Source organism: Condylostylus longicornis, unplaced genomic scaffold, assembly GCF_029603195.1.
Source record: "Condylostylus longicornis isolate FDR11 unplaced genomic scaffold, ASM2960319v2 ptg000080l, whole genome shotgun sequence".
NCBI classification, from domain to species: domain Eukaryota; kingdom Metazoa; phylum Arthropoda; class Insecta; order Diptera; family Dolichopodidae; genus Condylostylus; species Condylostylus longicornis.
This window is the reverse complement of record NW_026578048.1, coordinates 2,805,758-2,826,793: the sequence shown is the minus strand read 5'-3', so window position 1 is coordinate 2,826,793 and position 21,036 is coordinate 2,805,758. Positions and strand designations below refer to the sequence as shown.

The 21,036-nt window shown below is 23.5% G+C and overlaps 1 protein-coding gene across 1 annotated transcript; it reads left to right on the top strand.

The window, feature by feature from the left end:
• The first annotated feature begins 17,607 nt into the window (after positions 1-17,607).
• Positions 17,608-20,181, top strand: LOC129613042 (BTB/POZ domain-containing protein KCTD12). Its single transcript, XM_055526936.1, has one exon. The coding sequence runs from the start codon at positions 18,744-18,746 to the stop codon at positions 19,437-19,439; it is 696 nt and encodes a 231-aa protein (XP_055382911.1). The 5' UTR covers positions 17,608-18,743; the 3' UTR covers positions 19,440-20,181.
• Positions 20,182-21,036: the final 855 nt, after the last annotated feature.

The window sequence follows — 21,036 nt, the reverse complement described above, 5'->3', positions numbered from 1 at the left end:
TGTGAGGATAACATGCAAAGTATTCCGACCCATGACAATAACAAATAAAGAACTTTGGAACAGCAACCAATATATATAACAAAATATTTTTTTCTTGCGTGACAAAACGCAAAAGTCTATCTCCCAAAAAATATACAACATACAAAATATGCATAACAGGCAGGCATGTTTAAACCGATCCAGTTAGGTGTCCTACTCAACTATTATTTTACTGATTGTTTTAATATTTTTTTTCCTCATCCCAGATATATGCAATTAGAGGACGATATAAGATCCAATAAAAGAGTATTCAGGCAAGCAGAATCCAGAAAATAATTTATTTTTGATTCATCAAATTTTTTTTTTAACTTTTAATTTAACTCAGTGCATCCAGTGTAAATTTTCATTCAAACCCATTAAATATTGGAAATAACATACAGCAAAGTATGATCGGCTTATAATATGTTTTAAATTTTCCAAACTCTTTTACCATTTTAAATTTCAGCCATGATATTATATTAATTCAGTTTTATGTCGTAACTGCATAAAAAATAATTTAAAGCTCAATTTAATTATTCATTTAAAAAATTTATTTAAACAAAATTATACTCTATGGTTAGTTTGTGTAACTATTATATGTAAATATATAAAAGTTTCTTTTACTCTCTTTATTTTTAATCTTTATACTTTTAGCATTTAATTTTTCAGGATAAAAAGAAGAAGAAATTCCATAGTAATCTGGATAAACCTTTTTTTTTTAAATTTTTTTTTATTTTTATATCCGTATATGCTTTTGCCTTTTAAATAATGAAAACGGCTTACAAACGTAATAAACCACATTTATACTTTAATGTTTTAAGCATCAGATTTATGTTAAGTGCATATACAGAGAAAGAAAGTGAGTAAAAGAGAGAGAGCGCGTATATTAAACTTGACAAATGAATAAAAAAAAATAATAATTATTAAAGTAAAAAAGTAATAATAAAAAGAGAAGAGAAAAAAAATTTTTTTTTTTTTAAACCCCTACAATTTTAATAACTCTTGAGTTGCTTTTTAAGCTTTATAAAGTCATTTAAGAATGGTTATACCGTTATACGTTTTCCTTTTTTATTGTTTTTTTTTTAATATTGTAGTTGAAAAGGTTCAAATGAAAACAAAAAAATTTTCTTTAATATTTATTTTTAATTTTTTTGGTTTTTTTTTCCGTTTTTGGTAACCTTTTTTTCTTTATTTATAATTTGGAAAAAAAGAAAAATATTAAGAGTTAAAAATTAAGAGAACATTTATAACAGTTGAGAGTCTAGTATATTTAATATGGAATAATAAAGGATAAGTAATTTAAGTAATCTTTAAAGATATTTTTTTGTCTCATGAAAAAGAAGAGTTAAGCTTTAAGGTTATGTAAATACAAAAAGTATACGAAATGTAAACGTATTTATGTGGTATATATGGATATATATATATATTGTATATATAGGTATTTGTACATATGTGTATAACATAAACTTTTACTCTAGTTAGTCGCAGATTTCAATTTTCTTATTCTGGTTTTTGTTTTTTTTTTTCCATTGTTAAAATTTAATTCAGCATATGTTTTCTATGTGTTTCATATATTTTTTTAAAGAGTATTTTTAATTTTTTTACTTTGAAACCAACATATATATTTGTGTATGTTAGTATATGCAGATTATAAATGTTTATATGCAATCCTTCAATGCATTATTTATATATATTCACATTTATATATATCGGGATATAATAGGCTTGCCGCATCAAATCTTAGTATTAAAAGATAATACAAAAATTTAAAATATATAAACTCATGTATAATAATACAGTGGGACATCTATTATTCGAAGTCCCGCGGGAACGTTAAAACAGTTCGAGTTATGGAGATTTCGAGCTGAAGAGAGAAAAAAAACTATGCCAATGTTCAAGGGAACTCATATGGTTTCGAAGTAAGGAAATTTTCGAGTTGTAGAGGTTCGAGTTGTGGAGATTCCACTGTGTATATGAACTGGATTCAAATCATTCGTATATGAATAAAGAGTTGATAAAAAATGTGCTCATTTTTTGTTAAAGATGTTAAACTCTTATACTCAAATGGATTTTGCTGATAACCCGGGCATTTCTTTTCAACAAAATTCTTACTCACGTTTACTTTTGAAATTTATGGAAAGCGGAACATATACATATATTTTTTTTAATTCGGCTCTAAAATTTGGCAGAATTTTAATTTTCGAGCTTTTTTTGAAAATATAAGCGTTACTGAATTTCAAAGTAAAAGCATAAATAACAGCAAATTTAATTTCTCTCAGATTTCTTTTAATTTTTTTCTCTTCCTAAAATTATGCAGTAATCGAATATTATTTTCTTTCACAAAAAAAAAAAAAATGTTTTCACTGAAAAATTTACTGTAATACAAATTATTGGTATTATCAGAATTTATTTAATACAATATTTATTTATTTTAACTACTCTAAGTTAAATTATATGTTAGATGAAGCCCGAAACGCAGATGACAGAGTTTATTACAATGATGAGGGATTGAGTTGACTTTAAAACGCACTATAAATATAGATAAAATTCACTTTTTATACTATTGAGCATCGACCACCCACTAAACATACACATATACATAATAACAGGCATATTACCCACATAACGTATGGGGAGATAAATGGTGATGGTTTTTCGTTAACCCTAATTAGAAACACAAACTATGTGATAAAAATGAAATAATAAAATAAGGTAACCCTTAAAATTTTTGAGTTGAAAACATATAAAATTAAAACTGTTATATTTATATGTGTATGCTCATAATAACTGCAAAGGTATAAAAAAAAGGTATACATTTTTTAAAAAAATATATAAAAGATTAATAAAATGGTATATTTTTTTTTTTTTTCGTTTTGTCTTAAAAAGAAATATTTGCATTTCAAATACTTTTTTAATACAAAACAATGATTTTTATGTTGTACATATATAAATGTATATATACATGTATGTACAACCATAGTATTTATACACAAACGCATATAATGTAAAATGTATAATTTAGAAAATAGAGAGAGTGTCGAAGCGTGAAAATTTTCAATAGAAATGCAATGATTTTTATATTTGTTTAACAAAGCAACAATATTGAAAATTTTCTATTCATGAATTTAATCTCAATTTAGTTTAAATTGCGTATAATATCTATTATTATACATAATAAACAAATGTATATACAGTGAGAGTCGTTTACGAACACTCAAAAACTTGTATGATTTTCGTTATTTATATTCGATTTCTAGCGGCGAAATGTCAGAATTTATATATAAAACATATAATTAAATGGGACTGCCCAGAGTCAAGTCAAATTACAGCTGCAAATTTAATCGCCGGCGATAACATTCCAAAAATAACTATTTAACCGCTTGCTGTTTTTTTTGACCTCTCATCTGTTTCCATGTTTGTATGACATTATATGCAAAATAGTGTACAGTAAATTTTGCTGTTCTGCTATTGTTCTGAGTTAACAATCGGAATCGTTAGCTGTTTCTGTCCGCTTCTGTTGTGTTTTTACAATAAATGCGGAAAATTTATTTTATATTTATGTAAGACTTTTGGGTATATTGGGAAAAAGAAAAAAGAAGAGTGAATTAAACCAATTTTCCTTTGGACTACTGTACAGACAATTTGCTTTTATGCGAGTTGCTTATACACGAGGTCGAATGTATAAAATGTAATAAAAATTAAAAAAAAGAAACTATTTTAATTTTCAGTAAATTTTTTTACAAAAAAATCTTTGAAGCATCTCAATAAAATATATTGTATTATATAATAAATTCTCTCTCTTATATAAAAAAATTAGAGAAGCAATGCTCTCTATTTTCAAAAAAACGCTCCATTCATACATGATTAAATTAAGTGTATGCAAATGTGTATGAATAATTTTGATAAGGTATTAACTTGACTGACTGACAGAGAACATTTATATATGTTATACTCTATATTATTATATTGACTATGTATACTATTATTTATATAAAAGAAAATATTCATATGTACTCGTATAAATAACCTATATTTATTCAATGGAAGATGATACATTAAAATTTTAAAAGAATTTAATAATAACACAATAGAGATAGTCCTTTTTGTTTTCCCTTGTTTATGAATATGAAACCTTTAAGCTTTTGAATTCTAAAACAAAAAAATAAAAACGAAAACAGGAGAGAGACAAAAAAAAAGCTAAAATTCCTTTTTTATACACCAATCAATTCTATACATACAAAAAGTGAAGGTATTAGATTCGTACCCATATGTTTTACACGAACAAAAAAGTTTAGACTCGCGAATATTCAATGAAAACTTATTTTGGGAGAAAAAGAGCCTTTCCATTATTGAAAAGAATTTTTTTTTTGAATTTCAATTTTGACTCGGCTTTTTACTGATCATTGTTTAGCTACTGAACCAGGCTACTAATGTACAGGCATTACAAACCCCTACTAATATTAGATACATTCGTCAAATTTTTGGCGGGAAATTAATCAAATTATTTTATACGGAATTCAAATGTGTTCAATAAAATTAAAAACTTGCTCTCAAACCGATCTTAACTTAAACAAAAATTACTGCTTGTTGTCACCAATTTATTCAGATTTAAAATGAAACCATCCAAATTTTAAAAAATTATGATGATTTAGATAAGATGAATAAGTTTCAACATGATCTTAGACGTGATGAGTAAGATTTATTTTTTATTTATTTTTTATTTACATACAACCGCATATAGATTAATCTGGATTGGGTACTCGCAACCAGGGGGGAGCACAATATATCCATTACGTGGTCGCGGTGCACTGTTACCCCGGGTTTACAATCTACAATGTGCTGTTCTCATCTTAAATTATTTACCAAAATAAAACAAAATTATTAAAGGGTTGTATGATTTTCAAATACTAAAGAAAATACCTTTGAGAGAAAATATTTTCTTTCTATACAGTTTTAAGAATTCTTTATTATTTGAAAAACTTAAAACAATAACAACAAGTATATAATTTATATATTGAATATAATAAAAATAAAATTAATATTTAATACGGAAAATTAAATCCTTTCGTCGGATTAATAATTCTTTAGTTTTAAGGTAAGTTTTTCTTCTTTAACCCTAATATATGTGTGCATATTGTATACTTGTATATGGTAAAATAAAGGTGAATTTCAGTTAAAAGGTAAAAAAAAAACTTTTGAATGGAAAATTAATGATATTTAATTGGTGTGATGAATGAATAAAAAGCATTAAGCAGTTTTATTTTTTGTTCTAAATATAATTAAAAATTTAAATGTTGGAATAATTATGGACAAAAGATATTATATGAGAAAATTTCAAGTGACCAATTTTAAAGAATAAAATAAAAATAAAATCTAAAACTTGAAACATTATGCAAAAATTATTTCCACTTCATATTGTTATTTCACATTTGATTAATTTTATCTTATAACAATAATAGCGAAGCATATTGTATACGTGACAGGATTAAGATTGGGAACAGGTGCTATTTTGCTAATAAAATACAATCTAGATTACGAGTACTATCGCGACAGCTTAAAATTTAAATTTATAAAACCATTATTCGTCGGGTAGTAACATATATGACTGCGAAGTATGAACTCTGAATTAAACAGAAGAAAACAATTTGAGAATATTCAAACGAAAAATATTAAGGAAAATCTTTGGTCCTATAAATTTAGATGGAGAATATAGAAGAAGAACAAATGACGAGTTCAATGACTTAATTAAAGACGAAGGTACAATAAGATTCAGTACATCACGACATTTAAGGTGGGTAAGACATATAATTAGAATGGACACGAATAGACCACAAAGTATAATCATGCAAGCAAAATCAACGTTAAATAGAAACATAGGAAGACTGCGAAAACGATAGAAAAAATATTGAAAGTGATACTGCAAAATTAGGAGTTATAAACTGGAAACTTATCGCAAATTATCTTGATAGTTGGAGATAGTTTAATTTCACAAATTCAAACAATTTTGATTATAACAGTTTGAATTAAACGTGACATGACTCTATATACTGCTCTTAAATTAAAATTAAGTATTGTGTTAATTTTTTGTACAATAAAAATTTTCTGGTGAAAAGCAATTCGAGGTAATAATCATAGACAATATTTTAAGTTCTCATAATATACTTACCAATCTGAATGAAATGGTGCCATGGAAAGTTTTTGAATGTATGAAACAATTTGCCGAGACAACTTATATTATCACGCTACAATCTTAAAAGTTTCTTGTCAGTATAATTGTAAAAAGATATGGAATAATTGATCCTGAAGTACACTAACCACACAAAGTGGGTAGATGTAAAAAATTTTAATCTTTTATTTAAATCAATTACTCTAAATTAAATTTGCATTTTCATAATTTTTTTTGTAATAGCTACTTATTTAAATATTTTTATTTAATTTTTCAAAATACAAAATAATTTTTTTTTTAATTTATACACAGTAGCTTTGCATAATTTTCACATTGCTTATAAATTTACGTTATTTTTGTATGTATTTAAATTTTGGAATACTAATAATATTACTTTAAAATTGAAATTGGCATGTAGTTACTAGTATTTTGAAAAAAAAGAAAAATTACGTAAAGAAAAAATTACTTTGCTAGTTGTAAATTTTATGTTGTAAAACTTTTTTTACTAAATTAAGAGTTGCTTATTGAATGATAATTTTAGTTCAGCACTTCAATTTGAATAATGTAGACAAGCTATATATGAATAAATATACTCACTTTGTAAATTTTGTTAGCCCTATTCATTATATTTTAAATTAATATGTAATAATTGCAAAAGTATAGTTGTTCAAACCCATTGCTTTATAGAACGAGCATATTTCCTAAACCAATTTAAATTTAAAACTTATATTTATATAGTTTGGGTCGTAGATGATGAAAACGATCTATTGGAATAACGTTCTTACTACATAAGAAATATTGCATAAATTTATGGGCATGCAACATCGAAAGAATAGGAATCTTGTAGAGTTAATAACTGTGTAATGAAAAGTAATTATAGAAAAAAAATTAGCGAGTGAGGAATTTAACGATCCAACTGGTGTTTAAAATTGATCCAAGTTGCCGTGTAGAATTACTGCGTAGAGTTACCGAGTAGAAATATACGAACAATTTTGCTAACTTTAAATCAGTTTTATCAATTAATTTTAATTTTAATAAAAAGTCTTTCATAATATAAAGAAGTAATTCTTAAACTTAAAGTTAAAATTCCTGATCCTGTTCTCAAAAACAGAGAAACTAATGCTAATAATACATTTTTTTTCAAATCTTTTTTTGAAAATTCGCATGTACATTGAAAGAGCGTTATTCAACTTTGAAAATTTTAATTTTCTGAAATATTTATTAAAAATCAAAACAAACATACACAATGAAAGCAAAATCAAAAAAATTTTCATAAAATATTTCTTGGCAGAACGTTTTCCGAAAAATGTGTTACTATAATTAATTCATAATTAAGTTATCCTAAAAAACATAGCATGCCGAATAAAGGGATCCGGATTCCATAGCTACATATGCAAAATACTTTATCTATTTGTGTGCATGCTTTCTGAGTTCTATAAAAGTTTTGATTAATTTGATTACTCTCAGTTATTACTTTCATCTCAGCTCTTAGCTCTTAGTACAAATATTTTACCGTCTATAATTAAAACAATATTATGTGTTTATTTATTTTTGTCGAAAATAATTATATGGTCTGAATTGCAATTGTAATGAAATTTTATAGCGATCTAGAAAATAAAAATTTTGTTTTGAATTTTCATTGAAAATATAAAGAATTTTTATTTTCTTGATAGCTTTTTGTTAAGTTTCGTTGAATATTTCATTTCTGATCCTATAAAAAAAGTATGGCAAAAATTTATGTTACAAATAAAAATTTTATTCATTATTTAGTCTGACTTCCTTATTGTAATTGAGAAAAAAGATTAAAGAGTTTTATCTCCTGTAGTTGATGATAATATACGGCGAGTAACCATAATAATGTTATTGCAGAAATAATTAGACATCACGCTTTTCAACATTGCTGTTAAAATTTTGCAATACGAATAACATAAAAACAATATGTCCGAAATTGTGTTTTTAAAAGAATTCACGAAAGCGAAGAGTTATTATAAAAAAAATAAAAATTTTTTTCTTGGAATCCCTGACATTATTATAAATACAAAAATCTTTTTCATGTTTAAGGCTTTAGATGGTCTTAAGGCCTCCACTGTAGACGTGAGTGATCTCCTGGTATATTTCTTCTCAAATCTACTAAAATCTATCAAATATCATAATTTTATATTACGTCTGACTTTCAAAAATCTCGAGAAATGAAGTTTGTAGATTTAGCCGCACTTTTGCAAAGTTACACCGTCACACAAAACAGTGTTGTAACTTTCGAATCTTTAGGTTTTTCAAATTTTTCTAAATTGTCGCAAGATTGCTCTAGGCGACTTTCCATAGTACTAGCGATGTATTATTGAGGACATAAAATTGATCACATAAAACTTTTGTTTCAAAAATATATTATATTTATTAAACTGTCACAACCGTGGCTATCTCAAATTTTAATTAAATTCAAATATTAGTAAACCAAAAGTAATATTTTTAGTACAATTAAAGTTGCAAAATTATTTCATTCCAAAATAAATCTTTAAAATAGAATTTTCCAGCTAATCGTATTCAAAAAACATACGAAATTAAGCAATTTACGATAATCAAACACATTCTTAGTTCAAATTCAAATATGTTTAAAGATTTTAAAGAAGAAGAAAAATTACAAACAACAAAGAACATAAAAAAAACATACGTGTGTGCAAATTGGAATGGATGTAGGGAATTTTCTTTGTATTTTTTTTTTTTGTTGATTTAATAAAGTTATAAAGCCATTAATGTCCAAGAAATTCATGTTACACAAACATATACTGAGAAAAAAGGGGAGAAAACAAAAACTTTATTTGTATTCGGGGGATTGTTTCTGTATAATTACTTTATCATACTTTTTATTATATATTTCATATACTTTTCGATAGCATATGTATACCATTACAGAGGTGAGACCAACACAAATTGCAATACAAATTGAAAGAGATGAATACGCATTTTAAATATGCCAAGTGCTGCAATGACACTCATATTATACATATACAGTTACATGGTTCGAACCATGTGTCAAAAAGTGGGAATACTTGTAGAAGAGGCATTTTAGATATTAGGTGGGTGTGGGTATGAGTAGAACCCGAGAAATTTCTGACATTTTCTCTTTTCGGCCTCCAAATAGCAAAATCTCGCGTATCTTTCCGTAAAAAAGGCAGAATATTCTGAAATGGAGCACCGTCTAAAAGATCTTGGAGAGCTATACAAAATATTGTTTGTCTATACTTCTATTCCAGTCCAGTTGAGAGATCGACTTGAATATTATGACTTTTCTCAATCAAAACGAATACTTTTAAGTAAGAGCCTAATTTTTTTTTGCAAATCAAGTTTTTTAGTTATAAGTTTAATAAAAACGCTAGAATTTGGAGTTACTATGGGATTTTGACTATATTTAAAAGGAAAATATCGAATTATTAAGAAATCTCGGATTAAATCGGATTCGGAACGTTATAATACCTAATGATTTAATGACAAACCTTCTTGAAAGAGAAACTTGGTGAATATAATCGCTTTTAATAGCAATTATTGCAGCAACAAATGAATTACTAATGTTGACTACCGCTGATTCTCGTTTTTTTTTAAAAGATATGAGAACAAAGTAAATAAAATTTATTTTTATGCATATAAGAACGAGATATTTATCTATATATACAAATACATAGTGTATAACAGTAGTAAAACTAAAAGTTAAGTTTAAAATACTACATCTATGTTTGTACACGTGTATGTTTGTGTATATATTTAAAAAATTAAATTCTATTCAAATTTAAGTAGAATAAAAAAAAATTAAATTTATTTCCAAAAAAAGAAAAAAAAAACTTTTTTCTAAAAGAAATATTTTTTAAAAGTTTTAAGTTGTTGCATTTTCCAAAAGTCGAAAAGTTCAAATTTAAATAATTCAAAATCTATATAAAAATAATAAAATTAATTTATTATTTTATAAAAAGAAACTTTCCTTTTTTTCAATTTTATAAATGGAATTTAAAATGTTAAAAGATCTGGAATATTGAAAATTAATTAACCCTTTACAGGTTAAAACTAAAAATATTTGAAATTCATTCCAGACTTCTGTTATTCAGAATAGAAAATTTCGTAAGCTTTACGAGCTTGAGTAACGGGATTTTCTTACAGTTTTACATTTTCAATTTAACATTTACATACTTGCAATCCTTTAGGTATCTACAATTTTTGCGTAAAATTTCTTCAGAATATTTCTTCTGCTTTGTAAATCGTATTGCTACTAAAATTGAAGAAAAGTTAGATTCTCCAAATTGAATAGAGTTATAGTGAGGCTTATAATTATCATTGTTCACTCAAACAATTTAAAAATTCTCGTAACACAATCGATATTAGTGAACTCTAGTTGCATAAATCTAGGAGTAAATTAATTCTAACTTTAATTATAATAATAATTTTATTGTTATTTAATTTGCCGAAATATAACTAAGATGAAATGACTAATGTATTTTCTAAATACAAGATAAATGATCTAGCTAGAGTTTATGTCTCAGACACCAATAAAAAAGTTCCCATATCCTTTAATTACTTCTTAATTAACAATATTACTAATTTTCTGATTAAAAGATTTTGCAAATCCAAAAAACTATCACTTGTAAGATTTCGTATGGGCACTGACTGATGTAAAAGAGAGATTATTTTAAAATTTCTTTATAAATATTAATTTTTCTAAAATCATTTAACTCCTTGAATTTTTATATAGATAAAAACATATGAACATATAAATTAAATTTCAATCACGTAAATCAATCTAGTATTCTACTAAACCTAAATGATGATGATAATCTTAATTTTTTTTTTCCTAAGAAATAATATTGACCACATTCTGACCTTTCTATATTATATCTAACCTTTGATGTTGTTTGTATGGTTTACAAATTATTAAAAAAAAAATACTTTTTTGAGGTTTCTATACATAAAAAAATTACAAACAAAATCTCAAATATTTTATATGTGTGTACCGACATATTACATAAAAAGTTTTTACGTATATTGACACACTAACATTAGAATAGGAAATTGTACACAAAGAGTATGATGACTGCTTATTTATTTTATTTTTTTATCATTTGTTTAACCCAATTTCTCGTATACTAAGATTTTTAGATTTTTAAGTTCTATGAACTTCACAATAATTTCATCTTTACAGAATATTTGTTGAATATTTTTACGATATTATAAATTTTTTTATGTACTTAATTTGGAAATACGGTCAGACAATTAGTTGTTAACAATAATTGTAATTGCAATTGGTGGATTAAGTAATTGTTGCCGTATGTTTTGTAAATTACTTCGAATTATAATCAATTATATGAAGTGCATTTCAATTCTGACTGATACATTAATTTTCAATGGAAACATCCTTGTTTGCGTGCAAGGTTCGCTAAAATAGCTATAAAAATTACATTTTAGTTTATGAGTATAATAAAAATATCGAGAGTCATTGCTATATTTTTGGTTATTTATTTTATGAAATCTGTTCGTGTATCTGTTACATATCTGTAATGTATATCGTTTATCAGTCCTTTCCAAAGTGGTTCATATTGGTGGTAGGTAGAATATTTACTACTTCAGTGGCCGTAATTTCAAAAATTGATGAAAATGTGTGCAGAATATTTAATTTTTTATTTTTAAGAATTTTAAAAAAGGTTTTTGAATAGAATCGGTCATTACTAATTACCCGTGTTGTGTTTGTAGGCAAGGCGAACTATGGTTGTAATATACGGTTCATTAATCATTGATGTATAAAAGCCGTTATATAAATACATCAGCTTATGGAAAAAATTTTATAGATAGCACGTCATAATTTATATGGAATTGTAAACTAAATGTAAATTTTCAGTATTTCCTTATTTTTTGTTTTTGAATAAAAGGAAATACTCTGAAGAAAACAATTGTCAATTAACTGAGAATCATTTTCCTCCTAGATTTACCTTCTATCATCTCATATGAAGCAAATTTCAAATGTAGGTGAGAACTGATTTAATTTTATTAGAAAATTGATTAAGATCATTAATTTTAAGAGAAACATTACATAAGTTGTAAGACCCTTAATATTAATATTGTTCGACAAACTATTTACTTACTGTATTCACTCATAAAATGTGCCATTTTATTAAAGTTTAAACATGGTTGTATTTAAATTTATAATTTAATTCAAAGTTTATGCTATTCGTTTAAATCAATCCTTCCACGGGGCTACAACTTGTTCAAGCAAGGAGATTCTTATTTCGTAAGTAGATTTTACTAGTACATAACCTTCTTTAGAAAATCAATTGAAATATTTATCAGTTTCTACATACATATACAAATTTCAATTACAATTTGAAGAAATCAAATAAAAAATACCTGATGGCCAATGGACCCAAAAGATTTTGTATGAAATGATGCGTATGAAACAGAAGTCGTTTATAAAACTTTGGTATGAAATGGTAAATAAAATTTTATAGAGAATATTTTTGCTAAAATTTTTTTTTTAAAGATTTTTTTTTTTTTTTTGAAGGACCAATATACAAATCCTTTGAGAGATTTTGTTTTTTTTTTTGCTTTAATACTTGTTCGTATTCAGAATATGAAATCGTTCATTGAACCACTATTTTTTTCCTTCCCAAATATACAATAATATAAATAAATAAAATAAATCATGGTATAAAAACAAAGAGGCATTGACTGTTATTGTTGTTGTTGTTATTATTATCTTTTGAATACAAAAAAAAACATAAAGCCGATATTTGACTTTTTTCCATATTGATTTGGATAAATATTGAAAAAAATAACAAATATTTAATATTTATTCAAATTGGACAAAAAAAAAAATATCCAATGAAATTAATAAGAATTTTTTCATGATTATTTTCAGCAATTTCATTAATTTTGTATGTTATTGATTTAAAGATGATGATCTGGATTTCATATGAGTTTCATGGAAAATATTTGAAATTTTATGGGTAAAATAAAAGGAAATGAACATGAAATGTTTATATTACAAATTAATTATAATTAATTAATTCGAAATTCAATAGTGCTATATGGTGGTTGATATACAAATATAGCAAATATACTTACTACATACAGTGTGGCATACGTTTTGGATTTCTGACTCTTGTCTGATTTATTTGAATATGTTGAATAAAAAATATATTGGGATTCCTATGTGTAGATTTTAATAGGAATCTTATTCTTCTCGAAAAAAAAAACTATAAGATAATCATTGCGAATAATTTTATCATTGCGAATAAAAAATTATTAATTAATTGGGAATAAATTGTTTCAACAGTGATTGTAGGTTATAGTAACCAGGATGCTTATAAACTATGGGAGACAATTTTACATTTTTAATAATAATTAACGGACTTACTTTCAAATTTAATAAATTCATATTCAAATTCAAAATAAAATCAAAAATGTAAAAAAAATTCGAATTTCAGGCAGTTCAGCCTGCTTGTAAAGAACTAAATTTACGTCTTTGAAGGCATACATTAACTATATTAGTGCAATCAATATTGTTAAAATTTGATCGTTTACTGAATTTTATTCACAAAAATAATAAAGAATGAAATTTGCTATATATAGGAATCAATTATGAATTAATAACGCATAAATGACAATGAAATAATTAATAATTATTTATTGTTCCCCTTGAAGTATGCAATTAAATTTTTCCTTGTAATCTAGTATTAATTTTAATAAAAAGTTAATTTTTATCAATAAAATAAAAAACAGGAAATTACATTTTAACAGCTGCAACTGCTTAAGTGAACACTTGGTCTAATTCGAATTTATTTAATATAAATTAACTCAATATACAGTGGAATTTTGAAAATAAAAATAATTTCTCCTATTCTATTTTTGCTTTGCTTTAAAAATATTTTGCCAACACATGCCTAGCTAGCTAATTATTTAATTTAATTATTTATTAATTGAAAAAACAATTCTATAAATATAATTTTCATAGAAAATAATATTAAAAACTAATTAAATTTCTATTTATACTGGCTATGGATGTGCGTAGATTGTGTGCATAATTATAATTTTCTAAAATAAAAAAAGAGGGAGCAATTAAATTAAAAAATTAAAAATTTAATTTTCACTTAAAGCTGTTTATTAAGTTAGAAACCAAATTTATAAACAAAAAAAAAAATACAGAGAGTATTAAAATTGAAATTTTTATGATTTTCATCGTAATTATATGTATGTAGGTAGGTACATATGTATGTACTATAAAATGTAAATTTTAAATTTGTTAACTGGAATTATACAATATTCTTGATACAGAAAATTTAGAATTTTCCATTAAAATTTGTTAATATTATCGAAAGAAGTTTTTTTTATAAAAGACCATCAAATTATTTAAGAGTTCCTTCTGAACATTGAGGAATTTAGATTGCAAATTATTGTAGTGCAGATGAAAATTTCATATAATATGATTTAAGTATATTATTGATAAGACAGAAATGTTTATGAACAAAATTGGTTTGCAACATTTCTTTATAAACATTATTTTAAAAATTTATTTCTTTCTGAACTTCTATGATTCTGCCTTTCAAACGAAAACTAAAAATTACAACCAGTTTGTAACACATTACAATCTAGTTGATTGCTTAATTGCATCCGATCACATATAACTGAATTTGTGCATCCTTGAATATAAACCTATGGAATACAAATAAATAATCAAACAGTTGCAAAACTAAAAACTGCATGTCTGCTTGAACCGTTAGTAAAATAATAAAAATGTTCCATTATAATAAAAAATTATAAATGAATCAGAAGTCGGTGGATTTGCTGAAGAAACTGCAACTCAACTTTTTCTGTTTAATATTTTATTGATTTAGTGAGTTGGAACAATAATTATGTATTGATTTGTTATACAATATAAAACGAGACAAGTTACGCCATCTAGTTATTTATATTTTTCCAATGATTCATTAAAATTTCAAATAAACTCTCTCAATATGTAAATATGAATTTTGTTCGAAAAATACTTAAAAGAAATTTCGTAATAAATTTATAAATCATTCATTATAAAAAAATTTAAAATTTTTGCAAAAATTTTATTTTAACATGCAATACTTACACATACTATGAGTAAAACATGAATTTATTATAATTTGATTATTAATTGAAAAGTTTTAGAATAAGAAAAATTAAAAAATTAAAATTATACTTAAACTTATGGCTAGTTAGAAATTCCTTTTAATGTTTATAAAAAATTTGTTATTTAGTAAGTTTGCCCGTGTAGCAAAAAATTTATTTCCTTTTAATTTAAACAAAAATAAGTACATACTCTGTTTGTAAAAGACTTTTATAAAAAATATTAGGCTAATTCAAATAAAGTATATGAAATTGTACATTTGTTAAATAAAATATATCTACCATAAAAAACTACCTCTATATATGCATAATATTAAACTATACCCTATACCCTGTAGGCCTACATTATGAATTATTAAAAATTTGCCTATAGGACTGCAACAAAGTTATTTATAAATTTGCAATAGATTAATAACGATCTTAAATATCTTTATGGTTATAATATGGACAAAATATTATTAATATTTGATAGTAACAATCTCTACCTTAAATTTTTGTTTTCATAGCAATAATTAAGTATCAATAAACTTTTTCTGTATAAATTGCAAATCAAAAAAGGGAAATTTTATTAAAAGGGCTCGTCATTTAATATTGTTAGCTTATATTATTAATATTATTAAACTTAAGCATAATACAATAACGTATTCAATACTAATACAATTTTAATATAATAAATTTATAAATGTTACAATAAAATTCCGAAAATCATGTAAAAATTCTAATATTCTCATCCTTGCAAAAGAATTAATTAAAAAAAAAATTAAGAATATTTTTCTTGATTTTTAAAATTTTTTTTTTTTTTTTTTCTTTTTTGAAAAGAGAGAAATGAGAAAATTGAAACAAAATTTTTGACAACAGTTTTTTTTTCTCCTTAAAAGTTGATAATATTATTCTCTCGCCTAACTATATGCAATATTTTTCCTCACGCTTTCGTACAATATAAAAATTCCTTACAAAAATCCTTATCAAATTAGCGAACATTATTATGCGATTTTTTTTTTGTTTTTCATTTTCTATCTTTTCTTTTCTATGTTTTATTAATTTTATTTTATTCCCTTATTTCATTTCCTTTATAATTTTCAGGTATATTATTTTACTCATATTATGTGTATGTTTTTATGCGTATTGATTTTAGGGTAAAGCTACATTTTGCGCAACCACAGATTTTTATCATACATATGTACATATATATAAGGAACGGGATAGAGAAAATAAAAAAGGAACGAAAACAAAATAAAGTATTGGGGGGGGGGAGAAATTAGCTTTATTTTGTTTTTTTTTTTGTTATTGTTGTTGCTTTCGTTTTTCAAAAATTTTTTATACACATTCATGTGTACATACGTTTTACACATTCTCTTCTTCTCTTCTCCTACTTGCGTGTTGTTTTTGTTTTATTTATTATTTTTTCATCTCTAATTCTTTTTTTACTTTTCTCTTTTTGTTTTTGTTATGTATAAACATCGAAAATGAGAGTACCAAAAAATTTTTTTGTTTTTATGGTATATATTTTGTCTTTTTGTCTTTGTTTTCCTTTTTTTTTAATTTTTTGGTTTTCTTGTTTTGTTTTTACTCATTTTTTATAGTATAAAATTTAATAAACTCTACATGCTCCTTATCTTATCATAAAATGTACACACGACAGACAAACACATACAATTATACATATTTATCACGTGAGCTTGTATATACATAAATTTAATATACATTCCACACTTATAATATAAAATATAATATATATGTACATACGAGTATAATAAAATTTTAGAGTAATTTTAGTAAGGATTCTGCGTTTAAAATATGGTACTCCTTTTATATACATGTAATAATATCGAATATAAAAACCGAAAAATATAATTTAGAAACGACAAATTTAAAATTATATATGTATATATAGAATTGAAAATAGGAAGCAAAATGACAGTAGAACCATTACATTACAGAAAGAAGCATAAGCATAATCAAAAAACATATTCTATATTCAAAAAAAAAATAAACAACAAAAAAATTTCTAACATAATAGAAAAAGAATAGATGAAAATGAAATAATTAATATGATTTGTTGTTGATAAGGATAACAATATTATTTACAAGAGAAATATAATTTTATAAATTTCTCTCTCCTTTATATACCTTGTATACACTCACTCTATATATATATATATAAAAATGCTTGTAAAACTATACAAATAAAAAATAAAAAAAAAAATAAACGAAAAATCAGAAAAGTGAAAAAAATTTTATAATAATTATAACAACAACAACAACAATAACATAAAAATAAAAATATAATAAAAAAGTACACTAATGATTATTTTATGAAATAAAATAAATATACAAGAGAAAAATAATAAGAATAAAATAAAAAATATTATTCATACGAGTGTTGATGTTGAAATAAACATCTCTCAAAAAAAAAAAAACAACAAAAAGAAAAAAACATTTTTAACATTTTTGCACCTTTCCTGTGATCTCTGAATAAAGGATTCTGCGTTCCAATAATAAATTTTAGAAAATCATATACACAAACATTATAAACAAATACACACAATATACCAATAACAACAACAATAGTTTGGCAAAAAACAACAGCAAAACAACGAAAACAAAAATAAAATATAATAAAAGAAATTCGCGGATATATTGAAGAGAAGAAGAATGTAAAATATCAGCAGTAGCAGCAGCAACAACAACAACAACAACAACAGCAACAATAACAACACGTTAAAGAGCAAAAAACAAGAAGTACTAAAGAAGAAAAAGAGATGTAGAAGAAGTAAAAGAATCAGCAAAAGCACAACAAGAAAAAAAGGATGATATATTGCACTCCATGTAATGGAACAAAAAAAAATTTTTTTATATATATAAAATTGTTTTTGTTTTTTTTTCTTGTTTTCTTCTTGGTTACTCGGTGATTGAAACGGTATATCAGTTTGCTCTTATAAAAGGAGTATATAGTGTTTTCTGAAAAATTAAACTTATCTGACGCACAATAAAACCTGGCATGAAAATTCAATAGAATAAAAAAAAAAAATTGATATTAAAAAAGAGATAAGAAGAAGATAAAAAAAAAATATACAGAAAAAAAAAAAATTTTTTTTTTTTTGTGAAAAGAAAAATTTTTCTTCATTATTTTGTTTTTTTATTTTAAATTTTACTAAAAAAAAAAATAAAATTAATATAAAAAATTAAATTTTCATTTGAATTTCATTTTAAATGAAAAAATTCAAAAGAATTTTCTTATAAAATTAGAAAAAAAAAAGAGAAAGTGTTAAAAAAAATTTTTTTTTGAAAAAAAAAAAAAAAGAGTGAAAAAAATCAAGAAGAAAAAAAAATTTTTTTTTTATCTCAATAATTTATAACAGGAAAAAAGAAACGAAAATTATAAAAATATAACAAAGAAAATAAGAAAAATAAAAAAAAAAAAATATAAAAAATGGCAGATACAAACGATATAATTGAATTAAATGTTGGTGGGGTTCATTACACTACAACTTTAAAAACATTAACAAGTGATAAAAATTCATTATTAAATGAATATTTTACTGATATTAAAAAAAAAGGTATTAAAGATAGTAAAGGAAGATATTTTTTGGATCGTGATGGTGTTTTATTTCGTTATATATTGGATTATTTACGTGATAAACAATTAAATTTACCAGAAGGTTTTCGTGAAAAAGTTCGTTTACGTATGGAAGCTGAACATTTTCAATTAATTGGAATGATAGAAAGTATGAAAGAATTATCTGAAATACGTCCAACTGGTTGTATAACAATTGGTTATCGTGGAAGTTTTCAATTTGGTAAAGATGGTTTAGCTGATGTTAAATTTCGTAAATTATCACGTATATTGGTATGTGGACGTGTTGCATTATGTCGTGAAGTATTTGGTGATACATTAAATGAATCACGTGATCCAGATCATGGTGGACCAGATAGATATACATCAAGATTTTTTTTGAAACATTGTTTTATTGAACAAGCATTTGATATGTTAAATGATTGCGGTTTTAAATTATCTGGTAGTTGTGGTTCTGGTACAGCTGGTTCAGCTGCTGAATTAAAACCAGGTGTTGATTCTGAAGAGAATAGATGGAATCATTACAATGAATTTGTATTTATACGTGAATAAAAAAATATTTTTTTTTTTTGAATATTTTTAATTATTTTTAATTATTTCAATTTATTTTTATAAATAAATACACATACATACAATACAATAATATTTATAATTTTATTTTAAATTAAATTAATTTATATATATTTCAAATTCTCATATTCTATACATATTATATACAATTTATAATTTTCATATATAATTTTTATTTTAATGATAAATTAATTATTTATCAAAATTAAAAAAAAAAAATTAAATAAACACAAATATAATACAAATTTTTTGCAAAAATATATACATATATATTATGTATATATATATACATATATAAAGAAATCATAAATTAAACAAGGAAATAAAAATAATAATTATTAAATAATTGTAATAAGTATTAAGAATAAAGTATAGAAAAAAAATAACAATAATGAAAATAAATAATCATAATAAATTATATAGTAAAATTATATTAAACAAAGAGAAGAAGATGAAGATGAAGATGAAAAAGAAGAAGAAAAAAAGAACAAACAAAAACGATAATCATTATCATTTTAACGCATAAAGCAAAAAAAAAATAATATGAACACTTCTATATACACAAATTATTTAAAATAATATGAAAACGTTATTATAATTTACACATATGTATATATATATACATATATGTACACAACTATATACACATTATATGAATGTATAATAATAATGAAAACTTCAATCAACGATTTACAAGAAAAAAAAAGAAATTATAAGACATTTTAAGTTTTTCTTTTCCTTGTTTTTAAATCTAAAACTAATAAAAATATTGATAAATAAAAAGTTACAAGAAAAAAAAAAATAAAATAATAATAATTAAAAATCAAACAAAACCAAAAAAAAATTAAAAAAAAAAATGGAATTGTAGCAATGTGAATTTTATGTTATTATATTAAAAAAAAAAAATAAAAATAAAAAAAGGATAAAATAGCTATAATAAAATTAAATAGGATAAACAAAAAGATAAATTGAATATTGTACATAAAAAAAAATATTTGTGAAATTTTATCATAAATTACACACAACACACCACATGGTATACTTTTATTTAAAAATAATAAAAAAAAACCAAAAAAAAAAAAATGAAAAAATACCAAAAGACAAAAATTGTTATTCCATTTTTAAATTTTAAGTTTGAATATTTTGTTTTTTAATTTTTTTTTTTTATTTTTTTTAAATACAATAAACGCGCCAAAAAAATACTTATAATTTTTATATACATATAAGAATTTTAGTTTCCAAATATATAAAATCTTTAGTTATATAAGAAACAAAAATCTGACGGTGGTCAGGCCATAACCGGCCCCAATAAGTACCTTTTAAACACTTCTTTCCAATTTTAAGAAAGTAAGAATGATTTTAGCTAACTTTCCTCGAAAAATGTAAATTTGGCATTTAGTAGAATTTTGTTTTGTGCCATCCAAGTTCTTTGAAAAACCCGGTGGTTTTATTTCCAAAACAACTCGAATTCAAATATTAAATTTCAAAAAATTCTATCAATTAATTCTTTAGCTATGGTTCAAAAAAATTTATGTTATCATTTATTTAAGATGTCAAATTTAAATACTAAATTTTAAGA

Coding starts and splice junctions, on each gene's coding strand:
- LOC129613042 (XM_055526936.1), top strand. CDS start 18,744: ATGGCAGATACAAACGATATAATTGAATTAAATGTTGGTGGGGTTCAT.